At 39.1% G+C, this 27,504-nt stretch overlaps 1 protein-coding gene and 1 non-coding gene across 3 annotated transcripts in view; both read right to left on the bottom strand.

The window, feature by feature from the left end:
• TAOK3 (TAO kinase 3) overlaps window positions 1–27,504 on the bottom strand; it is a 160,804-nt gene that overhangs the window by 24,220 nt on the left and 109,080 nt on the right. For both annotated transcript variants that reach the window (XM_066260470.1, XM_066260471.1), the window contains exons 14-17: window positions 24,996–25,202; window positions 12,816–12,950; window positions 3,267–3,503; window positions 1,464–1,592 (exon numbers count right to left, since the gene is read on the bottom strand). In XM_066260470.1, the coding sequence (XP_066116567.1) occupies window positions 1,464–1,592; window positions 3,267–3,503; window positions 12,816–12,950; window positions 24,996–25,202 (708 nt within the window). The remainder of the gene's footprint in view (window positions 1–1,463; window positions 1,593–3,266; window positions 3,504–12,815; window positions 12,951–24,995; window positions 25,203–27,504) is intronic.
• On the bottom strand, window positions 16,110–16,185 carry TRNAP-GGG (transfer RNA proline (anticodon GGG)). Its single transcript has one exon. It is a non-coding gene; the product is annotated as a tRNA-Pro (tRNA).

Here is a 27,504-nt window from a genome sequence, read left to right as displayed (position 1 = left end):
GGCCATGGCTGGGTGGCTCAGTGGCAGAGCGTCAGTGTATGGAAGTCTTGGGTTCGATTCTTGGCCAGGGCACACAGGAGAAGCGCCCATCTGCTTCTCCACCCCTCCCCCTCTCCTTTCTCTTTAGCTCTCTTTTCCCCTCCTGTAGCCAGGGCTCCATTGGAGCAGAGTGGGCCCAGGTGCTGAGGATGGCTCCATGGCCTCCACCTCAGGTGTTAGAATGGCTCCAGCAGCAACAGAGCAATGCCCCAGATGGGCAGAGCATCACCCCCTGGTGGGCATGCTGGGTGGATCCCGGTCGGGTGCATGAGAGAGTCTGTCTGACTGCTTTCCCGTTTCCAACTTCAGAAAAATACAAAAACAAAACAAAACAAAACAAAATAAAAACTAGTGTTATGAACCCAGACATTCCTATTGTAGTCAAGGCAGTCAGGAAAGGCTTCCTGGAGGAAGTGATATTTAAGGTACTAATAAACAATCCTACATCCTACAAGGAAGAGGAGGAGAAATAAACAGCAGAATTGTGGTAAGGGGGGGATTGAAAGTGAGGGATGGGAAAGCATGTTGGTGGACGAAACAGCAGGAGTAAGGACCTTGAGAAGGGCAGAGCTTGACACACTCTGTGGCAGGAGCAGCAAAGAATTGGGGGTGGGGTAAGCAGGTGGGGAGAACACAGTGTGAGGTGAGACTGGAGGGGAGGCTGAGAGCAGACCATGTAGGGGCTTCCAGTATTTTGTTCTATTTAAAAAGCAATGGGAAGCTAGTAAATGTTAAATCCATGAGGTGATATGACTAGACTATGTTTTGAAAAGATCACTCTGGCTGAAGTGGGGGAGAATAAGCTGGAAGTAAGGAAGAATGCTTAGAGTTAGAGCAAATGGTTCTTGAAGTGTGTTGCCTGGACCACCAGCATCAGCATCATCTGGGGACTTGTTAGAAATGCATATTTCAAACTCCACTCCAGGGCCACTGAATCGAAAATCTAGGGGTGCATTAGCGATCTGTTTTAATAAGCATTTCAGGTGATTCTAATGCAAAATTTGAGAGTCAATGGGTTAGAGCAGTGGTCCCCAACCTTTTTTGGGCCACAGACTGGTTTAATGTCAGAAAATATTTTCATGGACTGGCCTTTAGGGTGGGACGGATGAATGTATCACGTGACCGAGACAAGCGTCAAGAGTGAGTCTTAGACGGATGTAACAGAGGGAATCTGGTCATTTTTTAAAAATAAAACATTGTTCAGACTTAAATATAAATAAAACGGAAATAATGTAAGTTATTTATTCTTTCTCTGCGGACCGGTACCAAATGGCCCACGGACTGGTACGGGTCCGCGGCCCGGGGTTTGGGGACCACTGGGTTAGACTACATATAAATATACTGATCACAATGTAAGATGAATCAAATTTAAGTTCCCACCATTCTAATGGCAAATTGGTGACTACAAGTATTGGTACTCTTACCTCTTTTATTTTTTCCTTACAAATCTTATACTGCTTCTTCTGACTGTCTAAGAAAGTTGTCAAGTCTTTCTTCTGCTGGGCCAAGATCTGTTGCTGAAACTTCTTCTCATCTGCTGCAGCTACCTTTGCCTACACAAATAACAAATATGATCTTGGATAAATTGTTTTTCACACATAATTCAACTATATGTATTCTCCAATGCATTTAAAAAGCCCATAAATGCTGAATAATGTCATGTTTGTCAAATAATTAATTAAAAACAAAATAAGGAAATGCCTGTTCTGATTTTCCTGCATCTTAAACAAAAAAATATGGAAAATTTTACCATTAAAAATATTCCCAATTATGGGCAAAAGATGAAGAAAAACCATAAACACAGACAAAAAATACATGAGATGAAAGGCGAGCTAAACTAAGAATTAGAATCAAATTTTTTATCATATTCTTGGTAGCTGAAGGGTTATATTATAAAAATGGACAAATATAACTGGCCAGTTTTATTCCAAGACTCTTTAATTATTTCAATTATCAGGTTCCCCAGTGGGGTCACCTCTAGTATAATAACAAAAGCTGGTAACATTTGATTTCTTAGGTAACTGTTATAACCCACAACAGTTACACACCAGGATATTTTGGGGGCTCCTAAGTGGACTGAACACAGACCAAATAAAAATAACCCAATAAATATTGGTACCTGAAAGTGACCAAATCTAAGTTGTTGAGAACCATTCAATGAAGCATGTATGTAAATAAGGTGCTTATCCTTAAGTACGAAGAGGACTTTTTATGTATCTTATCTAACATTTAGCATTCATTAACAACAGTTCTTCCATGAGGAACAATTGCCTCCACATATTTACGAAGTCAAATTCCCAAGAAAGAATCTGACCAGCTTATTTAATCGACATCGTCCCTGTCTGTGCTGAGGTTTTCATGCCAGACCGTGTTGTGGCTGGATGGCTGTTAGGGGGATGCTTCTTCTAAGTTCCGCAGTTTCCTTTCACATGGAGAGTGATTAGCCTAATCACTGAAACACCCCTGGCACCCTGAACCCAGTCACTCCATCCCCAAGGAGCACATGTTCACCCTGCTTTTCCACACTAGGTAAGTCTCAGGTGGGGTGGCAGGGAAGACAACTGGTTTAGCACTACTAGTGCCTGGATTGGCTGGGCTGGTTCATTTTGTTCAGTAGGACGAACTCATTTTCCTTCAGACATAAATTACTGCTCCTATCTAACATTTATCAGCAATAAAGGTGATATTTTGACTATCTGCCTTACCCTCTTGTCTGTTTTGAAAATTAGTTTTAGAGCCTAACTGCGGGAGAGAAATGTTCTCTAAACACTCAAGCAATAGCCAGATTAATTACTTGCTGCAATTGGTCAGGCGCCTAAACGTAATCCAATCATCCATAGGCAGGGATTATCTCCGCCAAAAGGGACTATTTTATAGAGCAGTGTGAAGAGGACTGTGGGTGTGGCAGGCACAGTAACGGACTTGAATTGTGCCAGTTTCCACAGGATAGAAGCATTGTTTTTTTTATTTTTAAAAATTTTACCTAGACCGCCAGCAAGGGAATGATGCTCAGAATATAGGTGCGTAGACAAGAATGTGATACATACCTTAAATTACTATTTTAACTTTTAATGATAACTTTAAGTAGCCCCATTAAACCATCTGCATACCCCCCAAAGCAATATTGTTTGTTTATCGCCAAAAGTCACACCCCTCCAGCCTCCTGCAACCACGATGCCACTGGCGTGGCGTGGCTGTGGCACGCAGGCACGCGTGCACATACTGACCTCCTTTTCTATGATAGCCACTTGCTTCTTGGCCAGCTTCTCCAGCTCGATGGACGAGTTGTTGGCATGCGTCTCCACCTCCTTCTGGAGCTTGAGGCGGTGCTCGTCCATCTCAGCCTTCAGCTTGTTCTCCAGGGCGATCAGCTGCTTCTGGTGCTGGCGCCGCATCCGCTTATAACCTGACATCTGTTCCCGCAACTCGTTCTCCTGCTCATGCTCATGGATCTGCCGTGTAACCTGATTTGGGTTGGGGAACAGAACTCAGGTCACCAGGTTCATGAACGGCAAACTATCAGGAGAAGGAGAAGAACCCTTTGGCAGAGTTTTGTGCATCACTGTCACCATCAGTGTACCTATTTCCTGAACGCTTACCTGTACCAGGCCCTGTGCTGGGCGCTCTTCGTAGACTTTATCTCTAATCCCAAAGACCCTCTCATTCACTCCATCATGTTATTCATCCATGAGGAAGGTGTTACCACCCCCACTTTATTTTTATTCTTTATTTTTGTGGCACAGACAGAGAGACTCAGAGAGAGGGACAGACAGACAGAAAGGGAGAGATGAGAAACATCAATTCTTCATTGCGCTTCCTTAGTTGTTCATTGATTGCTTTCTCATATGTGTCTTGACTGTGGGGCTTCAGCAGACCAAGTGACCCCTTGCTCGAGCCAGTGACCTTGGGCTCAAGCTGGTGAGCCTTGCTTAGACCTGATGAGCCTGTGCTCAAGCTGGCAACCTCTGGGTCTCAAACCTGGGTCTTTCACATCCCAGTCCAACGCTCTATCCACTGCACAACCACCTGGTTAGGCACCACCCCCATTTTAGATAAAGAAATTGAGACTTGAGAGAATTAATTCATTCAGTCAAAATATATTTACATGTTTTTGACATATCATTATATACAGGATGTGGGCAAAAGTAGGCTTACAGTTGTGACTTTCTCTTTAGTTAATAAAGCTGTTGCAATAATCATAACCTGCATGTCTTCTTCTATATGAACAACTATAACCTACTTTTGCCCACCTCTGTATACGCTCTCAAGGTCACATAGCTAATAAGGAGTGGAGTAGGGATTCAGACCTATTTCTGTCTCATTCCAAAGCCATGCTATTTCCATTATACCAGGGTTTCTCAACCTTGACATGATTGACAATGAACCGGATAGTTCTTTGTTGAGGGCGCTGTGCCGTGCATTGTAGGATGTTTGGCAGTATCTCTGACCCTCCCACTAGGGTCCAGGAGTACCTCCCAAGTCAAAACAATGAAAAAAGGTCCCCAGACATGGCCAAATGCCTCCTAGGGGGTAGGGTGCACAATCACTCTGATGAGAATCACTGTACCATATCATACTACTTGTTTGTTAAGAATCATATCTCTAGCAGTCACAGGAATCTTGAATATCCTTTCAAAAATAGTTTGAACAAGATTGATTTCCTATTCTTAATATGAATCGAGAGAAAAAGAACTCTCCCTTTAAATCATCTGTCTCCCTCCTCCCCTCCTTCCCTGCAGAAGAGATGTTAACAAATTACAATACATCTCCTTGCCTCCTAAAAAGGGAAAACATTCCTGTGATCTTTTGGATGGCTACTTTTCTTAGTAGTTTTTCCTTAACTCATTCTCAAGTGAATAGCCAACAAACTAAAGATTGCAAATGTGAATTTTGATATCTCGTTTCTATCTGTGAATCCTTTTCTGATTTTCTTTCCTTCAATTTATCACCCCTCTTTATTTTCCTGTCAGATTGTCTGTCAGTTCCTTCTCATGTTTCCTATTTTTAAAAAAAGAATTAACTTCCAAAATTCTCACTTTTGTTTTGTTTTTCACAAGGTAATTTAGTCACTCCTATCTAATATAAGCCACTTCTCCTCAATCTAAACCTCACACAAGTTCTACTGAAAATTTTCATGCTGCTATTAATCCTGTCTACTATTTTCAGTTTATGGGTCAAAGTGTATTCTGTACAAAGAACAGTTTGTTTCTCTGCTCTTTTTTAGAAGGTGTCCCTGCATATTAGACTGAGTCCTTACTATCAAGAGAGTGCTGTTCTGTAACTGGATAGTATTATCAAAGTACACCATTAAACATTAGCCGAACTTTGAAACCTTTCCAGCAGAAACTAGTGCTTGGTTTCATATTCATTTCTCTTTTCTAGAGGATAATCCTCTTTAAAGGATGAGGAATAAGAGTAGGTGATATTTCAAGACCAAGAAAGAATATCATCACCAAAGAGGCTACTAACACTCTAAAGATTATAAATAATCTATTTTGTCATCACAATTATGGATTTTCTAATGGACTTAAATCATGATAAAAAAGAAAATATATGTGTGTGTTTCACTTCCTCATGCTTGTGTCTTCCTGAAGTTCGACTGTAGTAATTAAAAACAATTCCAATCATCAGAAGGGATACCATTTCATCCTTTCCAAATTCACTTGTTTTTCAGACAAATATAGCAGTTAAAGTGTCTGTTGGAGGGTGATGAGTCTGAGAGATGTTTCATCTGTGTACATATTTTCTCCTATGTTAGTATTCCTTCTTCAATCAGATTCCCAAAGCTGGGGCATGGCACACTCTAAAGCTATCATAATACACTTAAATTTACCAGCAGAATGTTTGACTGGTTTGTGGTCAATAAAATACAGTGTGGCCATTGGCCTAAACAAGGCAGCCTAAGGATAAAACAGAAATGAGTTGTGTCAAGAACATTTTTCTAACCTCATTGGTGGGTAAGTCCTTGTGGAAAGGGTGGTCCTACTGCATAGCAGATCATACAATTATGTGGCAAAAACAAATTACAAAGCTCAACATGCTAGCATTGGACATCATTAAATTATAGGAGAGATACTTTGCTTTTCAATGCATCTCATAATTTGAATAATAACCTTCTTAAATTCCTAACTAACATCACCTCCCATTTGTACAACTAAACTTTCTAAGTTTTAAAGTCATTGTCTTTTTAGATAAATATAACAATACTGAATTTTGTACTTTCATGCTTGAGCTAGATAGATGAATGTAAATAAGAGTATAACCAGATGTTTCTTATGTGAAGTCTAACATAAAATTTATTTTAAAAAATTTTACAGGCCCTGACTGGTTGGCTCAGTGGTAGAGCATCGGCCTGGTGTGCAGGAGTCCCGGGTTCGATTCCTGGCCAGGGCACACAGGAGAAGTGCCCATCTGCTTCTCCACCCCTCCCCTCTCCTTCCTCTCTGTCTCTCTCTTCCCCTCCCGCAGCCGAGGCTCCATTGGAGCAAAGTTGGCCCTGGCGCTGAGGATGGCTCCATGGCCTCTGCCTCAGGCACTAGAATGGCTCTGGTTGCAACAGAGCAACGCCCCAGATGGGCAGCGCATCGCCCCCTGGTGGGCATGCCGGGTGGATCCCAGTCGGGCGCATGCAGGAGTTTGACTGCTTCCCGTTTCCAACTTCAGAAAAATACAAAAAAAAAAAAATTTTTACATATAGTTATGTATGCCTGTGTGTTTTTAGTTTACACTTTGTGTTTTATGAATAGAGTATTTTGTAAAAAAAATTTTTTAAAAGAACTCATATATTTTCTTATCATGCTTTATGATTTACAGTGTGCTTTCTCATGTAATTTACCTATTTATTATAAAGCCTGGGATTTGAACTAAAGGTTCTATGGTTCTGAAATTGCCTGAGGAAATTCATATCACCAAGGGAGAAATGAATAAAACTTTCTGTTATAAAGAAATGAAGGCAACCAATACCCAAAATAATCAAAGCTGAAGAGAGTGGTAAGTCCAAGGTACCAACCAAATAAGTCTAAAATGAGAGGAAGTTATAAAAATGTAGGGACTGGAATTTTCACAATAGGGGTCTTGAAAATGTGATCATCTGAAAGGGAGCAGTTTTATCTTGCACACCCAGAAGGTTGCGTGGAGACAAATCTCATTCCATCCTTTAGTATATATCTGACCTTGGGCAATTTACTTAACCTCTCAAAGTCTCTCAGTTTTTATAGTAAAAAGGAACTACCCCTACGATGAGATCACGGATGAGATGACACTTGTGCCTAGCAAGGTGTCTGACACATAGGAAATGTTCACTAGATGTGGCTTCCCTTCCTTCTCCTGCCAGACTCTGATAATTGGCCTCTTTTCCCCTCCACTGAGCATTTCAAGAAATGGGGACACAGATCAGAAGAAGTGGTCTAGGACAAGGGGCACATTTAACAACAAAACTGTACTTGTATTGAGGCTGTGGATTATAATATAAGTATGTATCATTTCTGAATCTGAATTATCAACTATTTTATATATCTGGAATAATATGTAAAAAATAAGAAACCATAAAGGAAGACTGAATTTTTTTCAGAAAGTTTTTATAGTTATTCCATTCTACCCGAATTAATTCCAGCAAAATGTGGCCTTAAAACACACCACCTCACAATATGCTTACCAAGTACAGATCACTGCACTAGAAGGCTAAGAAGCAACTTACTGAACATAAAAGAGGAGCATGGTGGCTGATAATGTTACCCTCTTAAGAGATCAAAGCCAACTTATAAGATTAATTATATGTAATAGTCAAAATAATGCTTATGATAACACTGGCCACCCTCAGAACTTTGAACAAATGAAATTTATAGCAAGTTCTTGAAAAGAACACAATGAGTCACGTTCTGGCATTAGACTTTAACATTCCACTCTTTAGAATACCTAGGGGAAAAACGTTTTAAGTTCACATTTAAAGTAATGACTGATAACAGGCAAGTCTGCTGCATACAGAAAAACTGACAAGAACTTTGAAATGTACACTTATAAATCCAAATTCTGACATGGTAGCAGGCTGGAAGAGACTTTGTTAATTCATTTGTCCATTCATTCATTCAATCCACATTTATTGAGAGACTTAGGTCATGTGGGATGGGCATTTAGATTGGGCAACACAAGTGAAAAATGTTATCAGCAATGATTGTATTAAGATTAAGATGCCAACAAAAAGGAAAGAGGAGATATGCAATATTTTGATAAACATCCTCTGATATACTATCCAGGAAGAGGACATATTTTCAAGAATTTCTAAAGAGAACAGTGGGCTCATGAGAGGTGAAATAGTAGCATTTACTTCAGAGGCTCGAATATTTTAATGTGTGCCTGTCAAACTCATTCAGGTACCTAATTTCACAATTAGCTGAATAATTAGGTTGCATTATTTTTAAAAAATCCAAATGAAGGCTTCATTCTTTTTTTTTTTTTTCTTTCTTTCTTTTTTTTTTTTCATTTTTCTGAAGCTGGAAATGGGGAGAGACAGTCAGACAGACTCCCGCATGCGCCCGACCGGGATCCACCCGGCACGCCCACCAGGGGCGACGCTCTGCCCACCAGGAGGCGATGCTCTGCCCATCCTGGGCGTCGCCATGTTGCGACCAGAGCCACTCTAGCGCCTGGGGCAGAGGCCACAGAGCCATCCCCAGCGCCCGGGCCATCTTTGCTCCAATGGAGCCTCGGCTGCGGGAGGGGAAGAGAGAGACAGAGAGGAAAGCGCGGCGGAGGGGTGGAGAAGCAAATGGGCGCTTCTCCTGTGTGCCCTGGCCGGGAATCGAACCCGGGTCCCCCGCACCCCAGGCCGACGCTCTACCGCTGAGCCTCCGGCCAGGGCTGAGGCTTCATTCTTATATGAGCTTTTCTACTCATTCAGTAAAGCCAAAGTCAAATAATCTATATTTACTTAGATAGAACAATAATCATTTTCTCCTACATGCTTTCCTGGAGCTTAGAAACTAAGAGTTTTATGTCCTTCTCCCTAATGTGTATTCTAATATAAATTCACCTGTGTAGTAGCGGGCTGGTGAGAATTCCTTCACAAGACCAAAGGGTGAATTGTCTGATAGATATGGCCTTGGTGCTCTTTATATTAATATCTACTATGGGAACAGCCAGTGACCCTGGATATTATGAAATTTTAAGGAGAAATGACACCAGATGTAACCTCAGCTGAAAACACTCTCGTGGGTCACAAATCTAATTAAAATATTAGGATCTCCATTCATCAACAATAAAAACTCAAAAGGCACATCTCAAAGGCCCAACAAATCAGTAATTTTGAAGAACTATATAAACAATTCCTTTCTTCAGATAACCAATCAGCCAGATATGAACTTTCTTACAGAAGAAGGATAAAATTTAAGAGGTTCCACCAAAAGCCCTTAGTTTTTCTAATTTTTCAAAATAAGATCAATAATCTTTCCCTTAAATGATTACAGTTACATAGTTCTAAAGTTTCCTCAGGGTTTCCCCTGGTATCAAGGTTTCCAGTCCTTGCTTTTCCTTTGTTACAAATGCAATTGTGCAGAGTGCATAATAAAATCAAAATCTCAGTAAAAAAAATTTTTTTAAAAGACCATTCATTTTTAGAAAGGGGAGAGAGAGAGAATGAGGAAGAGAGAGAGAAGAGGGGGAGGAGCAGGAAGCATCTACTACCATATGTGCCTTGACCGGGCAAGCCCAGGGTTTCAAACCCGCGACCTCAGCTTTAACATCCTATCCACTGCGCCACCACAGGTCAGGCCAAAATCTCAGTTTTAAGGTGACAAAATAATAATAATAAAAAATCCAGTAGTAAGAACCTGTAGCCCATGGGCTTCACCCACTTGTCAATGACCCCATTCAAAAGCACAATTTAGAGAGAAATGCTAAGGGGGGAAACCACAGAGCTGGGCCTCTTTTAGGCTATGTAGAAGAGACAGGTTGATAAAACAAATGTGAGGAACCAGAATATGTGTGTGTGTGTGTGTGTGTATGTATGTATGTATGTATATATATATATATATTTAGCTTGCAAGTCTATTTAAAATATATACTCATCACTTATTTATCTAGCAATTGAAAAACTCATTTCTAAATTCCTCTTTTGCTTGTTCACTTCTGGGTCAGTCTGTGGCTTGTTATTTCTACTAGAAGGTTGTAAAGAAAAAGTGAAACCCAAATAAATAAAACAATATAACATAGCAATACTGCTGCTACCACTTCTGAGAAGGGAAGAGAGGTTTCAACAATGATTTGATTGTTTTTACTGGACCTTCATTTTCCCATGATTTTGCTTATTCTTGAGTCATTTTAGTAATTTTAGTCCTTTTTCACTTGAGTTGGGATTCATGAAAAACAATACAATACATAATATATTTTTAAAAACTGGATGCTTCTTTTTATATTCCAGTGTCCTGATTTATATATTTCTACTGAAATTAGTCTTTAAAATAATATATATAATGGTAGTAGGACTGTAGTACTTGATAATATACATTAAAATATCCATCCCAATAGTTACACTGTCCAACATGGGTCATGGAATCATACATCATGCCACTTTTCTCTTCCATTCATTTTTTTCTCTCCCTAAAAACTGCTAGATACAAATACCACTAAACTCTGATTAACTTCCATCAATCCCACTGTGATTCTCAAAGCACTACATTTGGAGAAGATTTTCCACAAAAAAATAACTTATTTTGTAGCTATAGCCAACAGTCTATCAACTACTCTGTTTTTAACTTAACATAGGGGCAGGGGCCTTTTAGCAAATCAAAGTCCACCGGAGGGACAGATCCCAGCTGCTCTCTGGATGGGCACTCTGAAGCCTGCAGGATTCAGAGGGGTTCCTGAGGACTTTGCTTATAGCCCCTGAGCTGGCTTAGTAGGGAAGCAGCTTTCATTTTCCAGAGAGAAAGGCTGTGATGGCTGATCTGTACACAGAGTAGCCCTGGGTGAGTTCACAAATGCAAGCGTAAGCTCATTCTGGCACGGCAGTAGTAGTATCTTACTTACTAGGAGGTAGGAGAGGTCATGAATATATGATGTGGGAATGAGGGTGTGGCGAGTGAGAAAGAAGAGAACCTGTCCCACAGAGGGGAAACCCCACTTGGTATAATGTCTGCTTCACACTGAAAACCTGCTATGGTGCTCTGATTCTCAGTGGTGCTGCATTTCTTCTCCTCTCATTTCAACATGAACAGGGCTGAATAAAGGTTACAAGTCTCACAAGAGTGGTAGTAAGTAGCAATAGCCCATAAATGCCATATTTCTTCTTTCATCAGATACCATGGCATGAAGATACTTATTATTTAATATTTCATGCTTTATTTAGATTCAGAAGCATGTTTTTTTAGGTGCTTAACAATCACTATCAAATACATAGTGGACATTTTAAGATCGCCATTACACAGTATAGCATTCATTTAAAATGAAAAATTGCCCATTGAAGAGAATACAAAAAACTTCTATATAAAGGAACTTAAAGGCAAGCTGATTATTTATAAGGAGCCTACATTAAATTGCTTGCTTTTAGACAGCAGCAGGCATAGCAATATGTAGGTGCTTTAACTCCCATTTTCCTTCTATTTGGGTTTTTAAAGATTATAATCCATTATCAATTCCAAAGGCAATCGAAGCCTTTTAAAGACTTGAGAAATAAAAGTGGGAGTCATGTTTAAAAAAATAGGACAAGAAAAATAATCATTTCTGGGTCGGCCTTGGATGATGTCATCATAGGTTCTAAATGTAATAGCCAGGCAGTGTACACTAACTCTTACTGCACATGTAACCTCTAACATCAATTTGGGCAAAACAACCAATATTTCAATAATTTTTTTGGCTGAGAAGTGAGATTCAGAAGCAAAAGATTAAAGAGAGTTTAGAGTGCCAAGGATGAAATGAAATGACTCTGTGTGTGTGTGTGTGTGTGTGTGAGTGTGTGAGCGCGCACGCGCACGCATTGGGGACCAAGGGGAGGAGGCATGAAAACTAACTCTTCCAGCACACACCCCTTTTGCTACTACAAGGGCATCCAGCAATCACATTTGCAATAGTAAAAATGCTGAAGGATCCTACAGTATCTTTCCTTCCACAACCATCCCTATCCTCTCCTACAAAGCCCTTCTTGCTTTATTGGTGCCAGGAAATTCTTCAGGGGTTAAATGGGGAAGTGCAGCCACTACCATTGTTGTAATAAATAAATGAATGAACTAGAACGAACCAGCAAGCCATCCCTGAGAAGCCAGTATCTTATTTTCTACAATTATATACAGTAGCCGGCAACCATATATTTTTAAAAAAAATGTGTTTTATCTTTTGATGTATGTGTATACATAGAGACACACATGAATCTATATAAAAAGCATAGTGCCCTGCAAACATATACATCAAATACCTTTAAAATATTTTTTAGCCTTATTATTTTAATGAAAAGACAAAAAGCTTTTAAAAAATTAGATATGTTAGCAACTTCATCTTAAAGGCCTTTTATTTTGCACATACAGCATATATAAATACACACACACATATACACACTCACACAAAGGTTTTTTTTTTTTTTCATGCCGTAGACAATGCTAAAATATCTGAGACCAGGTTGCTATGCCAACAGATTTTTTCTAAAATGAATAAAATTATTAGGAGGGAGAAAACATTCTTGACTCCTTTCCTCCCATCCATGGAGCCGAGAGAGGCTCAGGGAGGGCAAGAGGCTGCCAGATGGGGAGGAGGGGAAGGAAGGGAAGGTGAGTAGAGGGGTGTTTGCTTACCAAAGATGCTGATTTGATCGTGGCAAAGCGCTCTCTGTTCCGGTAGTGGAGGGCCTGGCTCTGAACTGACTGGGTAGGCCGTGGCTCAGGCCTGGGATCGCCGTGGCCCGCCTCATCCCTTATGAATACATGATCCTGCAGAAATGGATAAAAACAAGGAGAAAGTCCAGCTGTGCTCTTTCCTCGCCGGCTGCCTCTCTCTCACCCCTCTTTCTGCACAAGCACTGCTGTTTGAAATGCATAGTTTAGCTCTCTGCTAGTCCCCGCAGCTCCCACGGTACAAAATGAATAAGCAACACATTGCAGCCTTCAGTTAGGAATGTCAGCTGATCGCTAGTGGGATGCCTTCTGAATCCCTGGCAGGCTTTTTCTTTACCTCCAGAATTACATATATGCAAAAGAAAAAAAGAATAAAAAAAACAATGCAATGTACAGACTCCTTAGAACAGTTTGTTTAAAGCGCTGTAACCAAATAATTCCTTTGAAAATGTCATGTCCATGTCTAGCAAGGAGGATGCTGGTCGCTTTTAACATAAAAGCGAGCCTCCGCCTCATTCCCTTGAAAGATCTGCTTTCTCAATTTAATTTTATTTGAGATCTGTTCGGTAGGATCATCGTTCTGCCTAGAACGAGTGTAGGCTTGTGCCGGACTGCCTCTCTATCTTGTGCTGGGAAGATTCGGCAGTCACTGAGGGATCCTGCTTTCCAGTCATGATCGTACACAGTTCTAGCACCTTCTCTCTACAGCTTCTGAAAGGATTTTTTTTTTAGATTTAAAGAGACAGGCATACAATTTTAACCAAATGGTACTTTCACAAATTCTTCCTCAACTCAGTCTCAGTATGCTCACCAGAGTGAGTGAAGCTGGAATTTAATGCCCTTGACTGATTTAATCAAGCCTGTGCTTCTTGATGGGCAAAGATGATTAATCTTATTGGAACGCTCAGTGAAAAATAACACTCCCTGGAAGGATAGTAATGGATGTGTCTTAAATGCAATTGAAATGACTTTTAAAGGAGAAAATGCTTTCAAAGGGTGATGTGTCTCTCTATAAAAGATGGAGTGGTCAGTCAGTAAGTAGCTCTAACCCTGCAGAAAAGAGGATACTATAATAATTAATAGCTCAAAAACATGTACAACCATGGGGGATTTTAAATAGTACATGTTCAGGACAGTGAAGGAGAAATTAATTCTCTCATTTCCCTAGGGTTTTAGGAGAAACCATTAGTGAGAGGTCAGTTTTGCATTTTGTCCATGACCATCTGAAAATTTTTTTTTTATAATTGTGCCCCTTCCTTCATCAGCAAACAAATTAAATGTTTAGAAAATACAAAATTTTGTTATATAGTCTAAAATTCTGGTAAGTCAAAATACATATATTCTTTGAGGAATATTAAATTTTACATCCAGGTTTTTATGTAAAAGCCAAGAGCCAACAGCAAATTTATCATTAGGCTGATTTTTCTTTTTGCTTTAATAAATTTAGAATGCTTCAGAATGTTGGGATGGTATCTCCCATTATATCTATATTCAGAAAAAAATTTTTCTCAATTTACTGTATTGAGGTCTATTTTTTTTTCCAAATAATGAAGGGTCCCTAAATGCCACTGAGGGCACATATGTCAAATTTAATGGATGTTCCACTATTGTACTGTGCCATAAAAAATCCACTGGCTACATGGATATTTAAATTAAATAAAGTAAAATTCAGTTCTTAAGTCACACCAGTTATATTTTGAGGTGCACACTAATTATGGCTACCATATTGAACAGTGCAGATTTACCTTCATTGCAAGAAGTACTGTTAGTGCTGAGGTTTACAATGCATCTCAACTCACACTTTTCAAATTTATAAAAGAAGTAATAGGTCTATTAAAATTTTTCTACATTATTTTCTGGGAAGTCTAAATTCTTATTTTACAGGGCAAAGAAAGATGAGGTGTGGGACTGAAATTTATGCACTAGGTTGAGGTTCTAGAAAGGTATTTGGGTAGCTACCATTCAAGTTGCTGAATGTTCATTAATAAATTACAATTCTCTCCATAATTGATTTCCCTTAATATTACAGTACCAGAAAAGCAAGAAGCTTTTAAATGCTACAAAGCAGAAGAGAGAGACTAGGTAAAGCCCGAGAAGTCCTAGTTTTGGTGAGGAGTTAATATTAAGTGTATCAACTAAGATCTTAAGTTTCAAACTGTAACTTGATTTACAAAGATAACCAGTGACAATGGCCTCCACACTCTTCACATGCCAGAATAAAACAAAATATAGTCATGTGCAAATATGTATAATTTTAATATTATTACTTTGTTTTCTCTCAGATAAAAATGAACACTTTTGGGTTAGGATCGTGCTTATTAAATTAAAAGTCACATTATGGTAGCTAAGTTTTTAAACTCAAGGATCTTGGAATATACTGGAAAAGTTAAAACTCATAATCATAGTGATTTTAGTAGACACATAAAATAATAAGATAACCCAGTAAAGTATAATTTTAAAATAATGCTATTTTAGAAGTTAGTCTGAAGAATAGGTTCAAAATTTTAATTTACTTTAAATATAATATAATGCGAACAGTATAATCTTTGCTTTGAAGCCTAAAATATATATTTTCTTTTAGGAAAGAGTTTTTAGTTTTGCATAGCAGCTCTATAACAGAGATCACCAACACTAAGTTATGCAAGAGATCACAAAATGGAGCAGAATTTTAGTCTAACAGTAGATATCCACTTCAAGTACAAAGGAAAATTAATTTTAAAACAGCCAACTCCTTTGCATAAAGAAAGTTAAAACTCTGAAGACAACTTAAATAATGAAGCTATTTTGAAATGGGGGAATGTGACTTGGGAAGCAAATATGAACAAATTAAAGCATTCACTTTCCTGGCTGTGCTGTCCATTGGTTACGCTGCCCCTTTATGCAGCAGCCCCTTTGAAAATGACTATACTTCGCTTTCAGAGCTTCCGAACCACAGACATTTTTTTTTTTTGTATTTTTCTGAAGCTGGAAAAGGGGGGAGACAGTCAGACAGACTCCCGCATGCGCCCGACCTGGATCCACCTGGCACGCCCACCAGAGGCGACGCTCTGCCCACCAGGGGGCGATGCTCTGCCCCTCCGGGGCGTCGCTCTGCCTTGACCAGAGCCACTCTAGCACCTGGGGCAGAGGCCAAGGAGCCATCCCCAGCGCCCGGGCCATCTTTGCTCCAATGGAGCCTTAGCTGCGGGAGGGGAAGAGAGAGACAGAGAGAAAGGAGGGGGGTGTGTGGAGAAGCAAATGGACGCTTCTCCTATGTGCCCTGGCCGGGAATTGAACCCGGGTCCCCCGCACCCCAGGCCGACGCTCTACCGCTGAGCCAACCGGCCAGGGCCCCGAACCACAGACATTTTAAGATTAATAGTGGAAAAAGTCAGTTTGCTATTTTCTGCAGTTAGGTGTCTATGAAGATTATTTACAAATGACAAGAGGGCCATCTTCTTTGATGTTGAAGGATAATTTTAGAATATGAAGAACAATTACCGTGTTCTACATTTATCAAGATAAAATGTATAACTTGGTTATAATTTACCTTTAAAACATTCTCATCCAGGAACAAACAAATTCTTTTGAAATAACCAATATGATTGGGGATCAGTTTTAAGTAAATCTGTGTTAATATGGTAAATGCATAACATTCTTTCATCATAAGAAGTAAAACTTCTTCAGGTTAAAAAACAAGCTGTCATAATATCTGTTCCAAATCTTTAGTCAAAAGAATTAAACTTGTATACAATACAGTGAAGTGTGTGAAGCACAAGACACAAACTTTTTACCATTATATCAGGGATAAAGGGCTTTACTTTTATTTAGAAGTTTTCCCCTAAGTGTCTGGATATCTTATGCTTCTAAAATGAAGATTGATGGTGTAGCAACTTGTTTAGAGTTTCTAGCTTAACTTGAAATTAATCCTGGAAATCACTCCTCTGAACTCTGTTAAGTTTTGGGTGTATCTTTATTACAATCCTCATCACTCTTATCTGCCTGTGCATGAAATTGTGGGATTTTTGAAGGCGGAGTAAATGTGGTTTGAGAAATCTCCGTCACTCTGGCATCTAGCATAGGGCCTGATACTTACTAGGCATTCACTAAATGTAGGTTTGAGATGTCAGGGAAATGAAGTTGTCTCTTACATTATATTAGTTAACAAAATTCAAATGTGTATTTCTCAAAAACCTGCCCCTCTGTACACCAAGAAAGTTGTAAAATAGTGACACACACACGAACACATGAGGGAACGGAGGACCTAAAAATGGCTTTTATGGTGATGAGAAACATTTTCATAGATTGACACTTTTTACGCTCTGGAGAAAGGATCAGCAAATCTACCATCCTCTTTTGTTTTGTTCATTTCAGTATGAAATGGTTTGTTGCCTAAACAGGTGAAACTATTGAAACCTGGGGTTAGAGATAGGGGAGAGGATGGAAAAGGACACCTTCACCTGGGAGGACAGCCGCTGGGGAGGAAAAATCACTAACAGAATGCTGAGCGTGAAGATGTTACTATAGAGAGCGGGTTTGTGGAACTGCTCTGTTCAAGAAACAGTAACTTCATGTGTTAATTTACGTTTACTTTGCCAAATATGAGTTGAAGAGTCAAAGAACCTGCTCCGCTTTTCAGCAAAAAAAAATAGGAAAGGCCACTGAAGCAAGTGAAAATTAAATTAGATCATCCTATCCCCTCAAGGACATTCCTTTTTTTTTTTTCCTTCCATGAACTTGGTAAAAGCTGTTCTTTAAAAAAAAAAAAAGAAAAGAAAAGGAAAAAGAATGGACTAATAAGAAGGGCCCAGTAAAGCTTTAGGAGTTATAGAATAGAATGATTTTTTTAAAAAAAAATAATCACTAAAAGGGGCCCACGATGACTAGAGCTCTTCAGGGATAGCTAAAATAACAAATAAACAAAGAAATACTTTTAATATGTGAAAGTCTAATGATCTATATCAATAGAAGGCAGCAGCTGGCAAAGATAGCTAATTTTAGACTTAACAAAATAAGGTATACCTTTTAGCTGACAAATTAAGAAAACAGACTTTCCTGCTTCGGATGGTATTAAAATCTGTTTGCAACTACCCTACACACAATGATTTTAAGAAGTAGAGTGGAGGCTCAGAAGCAGGCCAGGTGACAGCAGAAAAACTAATCTGGCTGAAAAGTTGCACTGGAACCACTCGTGAATAACCTACCACAGTGCAGAGTTGCATCCTATGAAAGTTCACAGGACATTTACTGAGTGCTCACTGTGTGACACACACTGTGCTAGTCGGTCAGTAATGCGAGAAGTCCTTGGGAACTACCAGTCTGGAGAAATGGTGATATTCCTGTTCTTGTGAAAAGCAGTGATTAAAGTTTATGTTGTCAGAATATACTTTTAGACTCATCAAATCACTCTTGCTCAAAAGGAAGATTAGATTAGGATCCCTTCGGGGCCTAGGAAAGACTAGAGAAGCAGCCAAACTGGAGAGATGGGAGGAACCTGAAATTCCAATGTCAGAGGAAAATTCCCAGTGTTTCACTTTACATTTTTGGGGCTTGCTATGATAGAACAGTCCTGCTAAAATAAGGACATCTTTATTCCGGATGTGGAGCAGTTAACCCCAAGTCACACTCTTACTAGTTACACATGGCCTTTAAAAGTTTACTTCCTATATAAAATGGTAATCTGTTTCATATGTGTGACCAGACTGACTGAGGGTATGCATGCTTGATTATAACAATCCAGAAGGGCAAAACATTTCCCCACCCTATTCTTACATGTTCATATTAAGCATGTTCTTATCATCTAGAATATTATTGGAGAAACTCTATTCATTTAAGTCTTTCAAACGATAAAGATAATGCTTAAGATTATTTAACCCCTTAAATCCATTATATTCAATGAGTTGAAATAGCATGATGTTTAATAGCTGGTAATTAATTCATTCCCTGTTTTTTTTTTTGTTGCTGTTGTTCATTCATTTGTTCCACAATTATTTACTGAGTGCCTATGCTGTGTCAGGCATTGTTATAGGTGTTGAGACACATGGCAGAGCAAAGGAAGTCATAGTCTTTGCCTTAATAAAATTTACATTTTACTCACAAAATAACAGACAAGTTATTACATAATATAATTTTAGATAGTGACAACTATTGAATAGAAAATAAAATAGGAAAATGAGATAATGGGTAGAACATTGTTTATAATGTAATTTAGTGATCTATAGGCTTTTCTAAGATTCTGGATCTGAATCCAGGCAGAATGGGCAAATATTTTGTAAAACAATATTGATGCCTTCCTTTTTAAAATAATCTTTGTGGTCACAAGTGGTGGCAGACTCAGAAATGCTCTCCCCTCTACTCTCTTTAAGGAAAAACGTGTTGCTGGCTGTGGTCTTTGGCTGTTGGTTCTTTTAGGAACTGCCTTGGCTGTAGAGAGCAGCCTCGCCCAAGTTCACACCTTTCTGGGCTGCTCACATTCATTGGTGGATCTCGGTTCGGGTATCAAGGCCTGGCCTGGCCCAAATCTAAAGGACCATTTTAGCTCTGGAGCTCCCTGGGGGCGTTGGTTTGAGGTTGCCATTGGGCCTATAACTCCGTTCAGCGTTGCCCTCTGACCAGTGTGGCTTCCTTCTCTTCCCCTTCCACGGGTATTCATCCCAAAGGTTGATAAAGCCTTTGATTTGCTGTGATAAATTGTTGCATCTCTACTTCCTAGAGGATCTAAACTATGGCATAAATATTATCTGTACCTGGCTATATGGAATATATTGTACTTACCATCCCATCTGTTCAGAAAAGGGACTGATCAGGGCAGTGACTTTTAGAAAAAACAAATAAACAACAACAACAACAACAACAAAAAACCAATCCTTTTGCAAGTGAAATCTGAAATGGAATCCAAATATATAATAAAAGATGAAGTAGACCTTGTCCTGGGTAAGGTGTGGATGAGGCTTGCTCCTGACGTACCTCTACAAATTAGCTTGAGGGTCACATTAGAGAATTGCATATTTAAATATTACAGGAATCAAAGCACAGAATTTTAGATCTGGAAAGGACCTTTGGAATCATAGAGAAGAATTCTTAATTTTACAGATGGAGTAACTGAGGCCCAGAGAGGTTTGTGACTGTCCAAAGTAAAGTAAAATGAACAGGGACAGATAAAACTATAAACTTGTTTCTTCCTTCTTACAGTCCATTATATACAATTTTCCATTGAGAGTTGAAGATTCCATTTTATTTGGGTTCTTAAGTGAAAAACATTTAGAAATTCAAGTGAACCAACAAATATAAATTACTGTATCTGAAAATTTTTTGTTTCTTTTGTGTTTAAAGATGATTACACACACACATATATTGACTGATCGATTGACTTTAGAGAGACACAGAGGAAGGGAGAGAGAGAGAGAGAGAGAAGAGAGGGGAAAGCATTCATTTGTTGTTCCACTCAGCGGTGTGTTCATTAGTCGCTTCCCATATGTGCCCTGACCAGGGTTTAAATGCACAACCCTGGTGTTTCAGGATGACGCTATAACTGACTGAGCTAACCGGCCATGGCCAAGATGATGTATTTTTAAGTGCAAATATACCATATTTAACATTAAATTTTCATATACTATATTTTTCGCTCCATAAGACAAACTTTTTTTCCCTCAAAAGTGGAGGGGAGCCTGACCAGGCGGTGGCGCAGTGGATAGAACATCGGACTAGGATGCGGAAGGACCCAGGTTTGAGACCCCAAGGTTGCCAGCTTGAGCGCGGGCTCATCTGGCTTGAGCAAAAAGCTCACTAGCATGGACCCAAGGTCACTGGCTCGAGCAAGGGGTTACTCAATCTGCTGAAGGCCCGCGGTCAAGGCACATATGAGAAAGCAATCAATGAACAACTAAGGTGTCGCAATGAAAAACTGATGATTGATGCTTCTCATCTCTCTCCGTTCCTGTCTGTCTGTCCCTATCTATCCCTCTATCTGACTCTCTCTCTGTCCCTGTAAAACAAACAAACAAACAAACAAACAAAAAAAAAACAAAACAAAACAGTGGAGGGGAAAATGCCCGTGCGTCTTATGGAGCGAAAAATATGCTATTTTATTAAATATTTCAACACACCATTTGGTTCAGAATATTATTTTTCTTATTTTCCTCCTTAAAACCTTAGGTATGTCTTATGAAGCAAAAAATACAGTATAATATGTTCTATTTTTATAGTCTGTTTATATTTTTTTCCTCTTTTTATTGTGTTAATACATATTAACTTACCATGTTAACCATTTTTTAAATCATTTTTAAGTGTACAGTTCAGTACACTGCACTGAAACTCTATATCCATTAGACAACTCCCCATTTTTCCCCTTTCCCAGCCCCTGGCAACCACCATTCCACTTTCTGTCTCTATGATTTTGACTATTCTAAGGACTCTATAAGTGCAACCACACAGTATTTGTCTTTATGTGACTAGCATATTTCACTTAGGATAATGTTCTCATGGTTCACCCAGATTGCAGCTTATGTCAGAATTTCCTTTTTGAAGCTGAAGAATATTCTGTTACATGTACAATATATACCAAATTTTGCTTTTCCATTTATCCATTGATGGACACTTGGGTTGCTTCCGTGTTTTAGCTATTGTGAAATGCTATTATGAACATGGGTAATACAGATATTTCTTTGAGATTTTGTTTTCAATTCTTTTGGGTATACACCCAGAAGTGGAATTGCTGCATCATATGGAAATTCTATTTTTAGTTTTCTTAAGGAACTGCCATACTATTTTCCACAGAAGTTGTACAAGTTTACATTCCCACCTACAGTTTCAATTTTCCCACATCCTCGTCAACACTTGTTATCTTCTTTCCTTTCCTTTTTTGATAGCAGACATCCTAATGGGTATGAGGTGGTATCTCTCTCCCCCCCCCCTTTTTTTTTTAGTGAGAGGAGGAGAGGCAGAGAGATAGAGTCCTACATGTGCTGCTACTGACCACCCAGCAAGCCCACTAGGGGGTGATGCTCTATTTGCTCTATTGCTCAGCAACTGAGCCTTTTTTTTTTTTTTTAGTACCTGAGGCAGAGGCTATGGAGCCATTCTCAGAGCCTGAGGCCAACTTGCTTGAACCAATAGAGCCATGGCTGTGGGAGAGGGAGAGAAAGAGAGAGAGAGAAGGCAGAGGTAGAGGGTTGGAGAAGTAGATGGGAGGTGGTATCTCAATGTATGTTTTGATTTGCATTTCCCTAATGATTAGTGAGTATCTTTCCATGTGTTTATTGGTTATTTGTATATCTTCTTTGGAGAAATGTCTATTCAAGTTCTTTGACAAACTGGATTTGGATTGTGTTTGGTTATTGAGTTTTAGGAGTTCTCTATATACTCTGGATATTAACTCCTTATTAGCTATGCAAATATTATAAATGCAAAGTATTAAATGTGCAACATAATTTACAAATATTTTCTCCCATTCTGTGGGTTGCCTTTTGACTGTTGACATTGTCTTTTGATTAGCCTGCTTATTTTTAAATTGACTCATTCAAAATTTTACTTGTAAAGGTTTTTCCATTTTCTTCCATCACATTTCCTTGATCTCATAATAAAAGAGAAATGTATTATATAACTTAAAGTCTTTCTGATAAGCACTGTTTTGTGAATCAAATACAACCACCTTCTACTTCAAAATATAAATTAGTATTTGTTCTTAAGTGATTACACCAGGGAGAAACAAGTATTGAAATACCCATATCATCGCAGGAAAGCTCCACACTAGCATGCCAAAATTAAAATTAAAACTCTCAATGAGTTTGAGATCAGGGTGTTCTTTCTTGTTGACTATACCAGTAGTATCTTGCCTCTAATTGTGGGTTCCCACTGGAGAGGTCCTGGAGTAAAAAGACCCCACAAGATGTCTCTTTTTTAGCTATCTACACCCCATGGAGCTCCAGAGGGCCTAGAAAGGGAAGAGCCAGATGCCAGCATCCAGGAAAACTCCTTCCAAAAAGAGAGCCTCGCAAAACTTTCTTTTCTACTTTTCAAATATATGATCACTTGCCTATACTCAAAGAAGGGTAGCTGGTAATGCTGAATTCTTCAAACTTTCTGATATCACTCCTTTCAATGGCTTTCTGGTAATCTGGGTCCTTGCTGTCTTTCTGGTCTCAACTTACGGGCCACCACAGAGCTCACCAAGCTCTAACCTCTCTGACCTTTCACCTCTTCCTTGAACATACAAAGTTCTTTTTGTTTCAGGTACTTTGCACTTGTTGCTGTCTGCCTTATCCCCACCTCTCACCCCAATTAGTAACTTCCATTTGTCTTTAAAGTTTTAGCTTAAATGTCACTTTATTGCATAGGCTTTTCGGTGACTCCCTGCTAGATGAAGTTCTCCTTTTACCAGAGCAAGTTTCATAATTACATGATATAGTTATTAGTATGATTATTTGCTAAATCTCCCCTACACATTATAAACTCCATGAAAACACCATGTCTGTTTTAATTCCTCTCTATCCACAGGGCCTACCATAGTTCCTGGCACATAATGGAGTCCCCACCAATGTTAGTTGAATAAATAAATAAGTTAATTGGTTCAGAAAATAAATATGTATCCCTTCACTATTTACAACCAGGGACCAACATATTTTCTTCTGCCCTTCATCCTTACCTGTTCAGTTTTCTTTTCTCCCCCCCCCCCCAAATGCATAACCAATAGACATATAAGTGGAAAAAATTCTTAAACATGCTCTCTCACTGGCATGAAAATGTGATCACTATCATTTATTAAAATAAGTACATGTGTCAAATGTACCTAATAAGGACAAAATTATAAAGGATTTTCCCCTCCTATAATTCCATGCTATGAACTTCTTTACTAAGGTCACTCAAAAACACTTTTGGAAATTCCTCCAAAAATTATTGATAATTTTGTACAACATTCCTTGTACAGAAATTGCTTTGAGAGAAGCTTAAAATATTTTCCATAGATTATTTCAATTTATGAACCATGATAGGCTTGTATGAAATGATCTTTAATTGGAAAAGTAACGCAAAAATAAGAAAACAATCATTCATTCAAAAGTCAGAATAGTTAAGATGACAAAGAGCTAGTCTTAGAAGAATTAGAAACAACACATCCAAGAAATAACAGAAAAGAGTAGAAAGTGTTTCTAAAACAAATAGTATCTTGGGACTATACATTAAGAAACATACTCTGAAAAAGCATACTTCCTAAAGGACAGATACATCCAAGGGGTTTTACTCAGGAAGTTTTAAAATTCTACAGCAGCGATTTTCAACCAGTATGCTGCAAGAATTTTCAAAACATGCAATACCTGACTATTGAGTCAGGGGCACAGACCTCTTTTCCCTTAGATAGTCAAATAAAAAAAATGACAACAGTCCACACATAACAATAACTGTCTGGTATGAATGAATAAAAATTATACCTACTTTTTGTCAGATCGTCCAAAAATATATTATACTGTATTATATTAATTATAGTAATTATTTTATGTGAGTATATTATACTAATTTTAGTAATTAGTTTATGTGAGCCATGAGGTGAAAAAGGTTGAAAATCGTTGGTCTACACCAGTAGTCCCCAACCTTTTTGGGCCACAGACCGGTTTAATGTCAGAAAATATTTTCACGGACCGGCCTTTAGGGTGGGACGGATAAATGTATCACGTGACTGAGACAAGCGTCAAGAGTGAGTTTTAGACGGATGTAACAGAGGGAATCTGGTCATTTTTTTAAAAATAAAACATCGTTCAGACTTAAATATAAATAAAATGGAAATAAGGTAAGTTATTTATTCTTTCTCTGTGGACCGGTACCGGTCCGTGGCCCAGGAGTTGGGGACCACTGGTCTACAGTATTGAGTTTATTGGTTTAGAGAGGGACTTATTGGTTTCTTTGACTTGGAGATTTATGGGTTTTTAAATTTCTACTTATTGATGGTGGTAGATATCAGAGTGCCGGGAGAGGAAGATAAAGAAATGGGCACAGATACAGCTCACACAGTCCTTCATTGCCTTTCCATTGTAAAAGAACTTATCCAGTGCTAGGTTTAGTCCCACACTGCAGTTGTAAAAAGGCAACTAAAATATCTGGTGCTAAGGGGCCCAAGCTGGCTTCACTGTGATTGACAAAGCCCAGCGCTCTGAAGGAGACTGTAAAACCTACCTTCTTGTGCACGACAGAGGCACTGGAATTTACTGTGCTTTCGTCATCGTGCATCATGACAAGTTCAGAGCTGCTCTCATCCATGACCTCCTGCATGCTGTTCACACTGCTGCTCTGGCTGCCTGTGCTCACAGACATGCTGGGGATAGAATAGTTGCTGCCCAGGCTGTCCATTTCCCTGCTCAGGCTGGTTCCATGTTCGCTGTCCTATAAAAATGGGACACTCAGGTTAAAAAAAAATGACTGGAGGTAAAGCGCCAATCCATTGACTAAGCTATTAAGCACACTCAATTTTGCAGTGCCAGGTTGCTTTTCTGCCAAATCTGCAAAGATAAACTTTTTATGGAGTGGCTCCACTACTCCCCCACTATTTTCAGACAGCTCAAATTCACTTCTATGCCTTCCCCAGGGGCCATTCTGGACATGAGTCATAAGGCTCCAAATGCTGCTATCCCAGGGCTTTCCCCTGTCATATGCAACTATCATATTATTGTATTGCTATTCAGGAAGCAGAATCAGGCCAGGTTTGTAAGAGACCTTCAGGAACCTCAAGGTGCCAGAGAAAGACTGCAGGCTACTAGACAGGTGACCTCTAGGATATGTGCAAATACAGCAGTGGTCATTTGAAACTAAAAGAGAGTGAAAAGAGTTTTCAGAGATTTGACAAGCAATATACTCTTTTGCTAGGCATTACTGAGTAACTTCATATCTAAGCAAGGATATTAATTTTACTGTCCTGGATAGGTAATTAAATTCTGCCTCCCTTAAGCAATTCGATCATGCTTACCTCTGTAATCTTATTAAATATATCTGTTAAATAATACTGGTATTCACCACTATTAGAGAAGTGATAAAATAATCAGAACATATAATTTATCCATCACAGTGGGATATCTTTTGATATAAGATTAAATATAATTAAAGCAACTTAGTTCCAAATAAACCCTATTTTCAAAGAAGCACATATATCATATATATACAATTTAATTTTTTTGGTACATAAATAACTTTAAAAAATTGTTATTTGGCAATATAAGAAATCACTGGCATCAGTAATTGGGGTAATTTGAAATGTTAGATAATACATTATATTTCTAAGAGAGTTATTTTCCCAATTAAAGGAGATCATTTGTATATATGCAATAAAGAGACTTTAAAGTCCCATTCAGCTTTCTAATTATCATTTTTATAATTATTGATAAAATAATTTTGTTTTATTTTCTTTGATATCAAAAAGCTAAAATAATATCCTTCATTCCTTTCCTCCTTTTTATCTAGTTTTAGATCAGCTAATCTGTGCTCAACTACCCTAGGTCCTACCCTAAGCACTTCCTGAAACCCCACTTCTTTAACTGTATCTCTTGACTCTTGATGCCTCGGGCCTGGCTCCTTCCTCTCCACCTGTGGATCTGAGAAGGCTGGCCCCATATTCATGTAACCCTCCCCGTACTGTCCGTTGTCACTTTCCCTTCTTCACCAAATCTATAAATCTTAAAAGAACAAACTTTTGCTGTCTGTTTTCACACTTCCCATTTATTCTAAAACCCCTAGAAATCTTACTATTCAGTCTAACTATTCCCATAAGACTATTTTACTATGGTCACTGAGAATGTCCTACGTGAAAACACAAGTTTTTTTGTTTTTGGTTTTTTTACAGAGAGAGAGTCAGAGAGAGGGATAGACAGGGACAGACAGACAGGAATGGAGAGAGATGAGAAGCATCAATCATCAGTTTTTCGTTGTGACACCTTAGTTGTTCATTGATTGCTTTTTCATATGTGCCTTGACCGTGGGCCCTTAGCAGACCGAGTAACCCTTTGCTCAAGCCAGCAACCTTGGGTCCAAGCTGGTGAGCTTTGCTCAAACCAGATGAGCCCACGCTCAAGCTGGCGACCTCGGGGTCTCAAACCTGGGTCCTCTGCATCCCAGTCCGATGCTCTATCCACTGTGCCACTGCCTGGTCAGGCGAAAGCACAAGGTTTTTCTGGTCTAACTTGACCTGTCGGCAGCATCTGATGGACCTGGCTGCTCCCTCCCTGAAACTGTGCACTCCCCTAGCATCTGCGATGCCACTGCCTCCTAGGCCTCCCTTTTCTCACACGGTACTCTCATTCTACAATCAACTCCTTGATTCATGATCATTTTAGTGCTCCTGACCTTCAACCAACTACCCTTTACTCGGACCTCTCTTCTCCGTTCTGAATTTGTATACCCTAACCAATACTAGACCCTGTTTGGTGTTCCAGTTGTCATTAACCCGTGCCTCCACCAGCCCTTCTCAAGTCATTCGAATGCGCAACCAGGAAGTCATCTCTCCTTTGAAAACTCCATCTGAATACCATGTCAGGCATATGATGCTAGGATCGTCAGCTCCTTAGGCACCAATCTGAAATCATCTTACACCTGCTCTTCCTCCTTGGTTCTTTTCCTGTCCTTGGTATTGACCCACTCTACTTTCCCAGGCCCAAATGCTCAGGGATGCCTTACAGTCCTCCTCCTCTGTCACTGC

The sequence above is a fragment of the Saccopteryx bilineata genome, chromosome 2 (genome assembly GCF_036850765.1).
Source record: "Saccopteryx bilineata isolate mSacBil1 chromosome 2, mSacBil1_pri_phased_curated, whole genome shotgun sequence".
Classification (NCBI taxonomy): Eukaryota; Metazoa; Chordata; class Mammalia; order Chiroptera; family Emballonuridae; genus Saccopteryx; species Saccopteryx bilineata.
The sequence above is the reverse complement of the archived record's forward strand: the minus strand, read 5'-3'. Positions and strand labels throughout refer to the sequence as shown.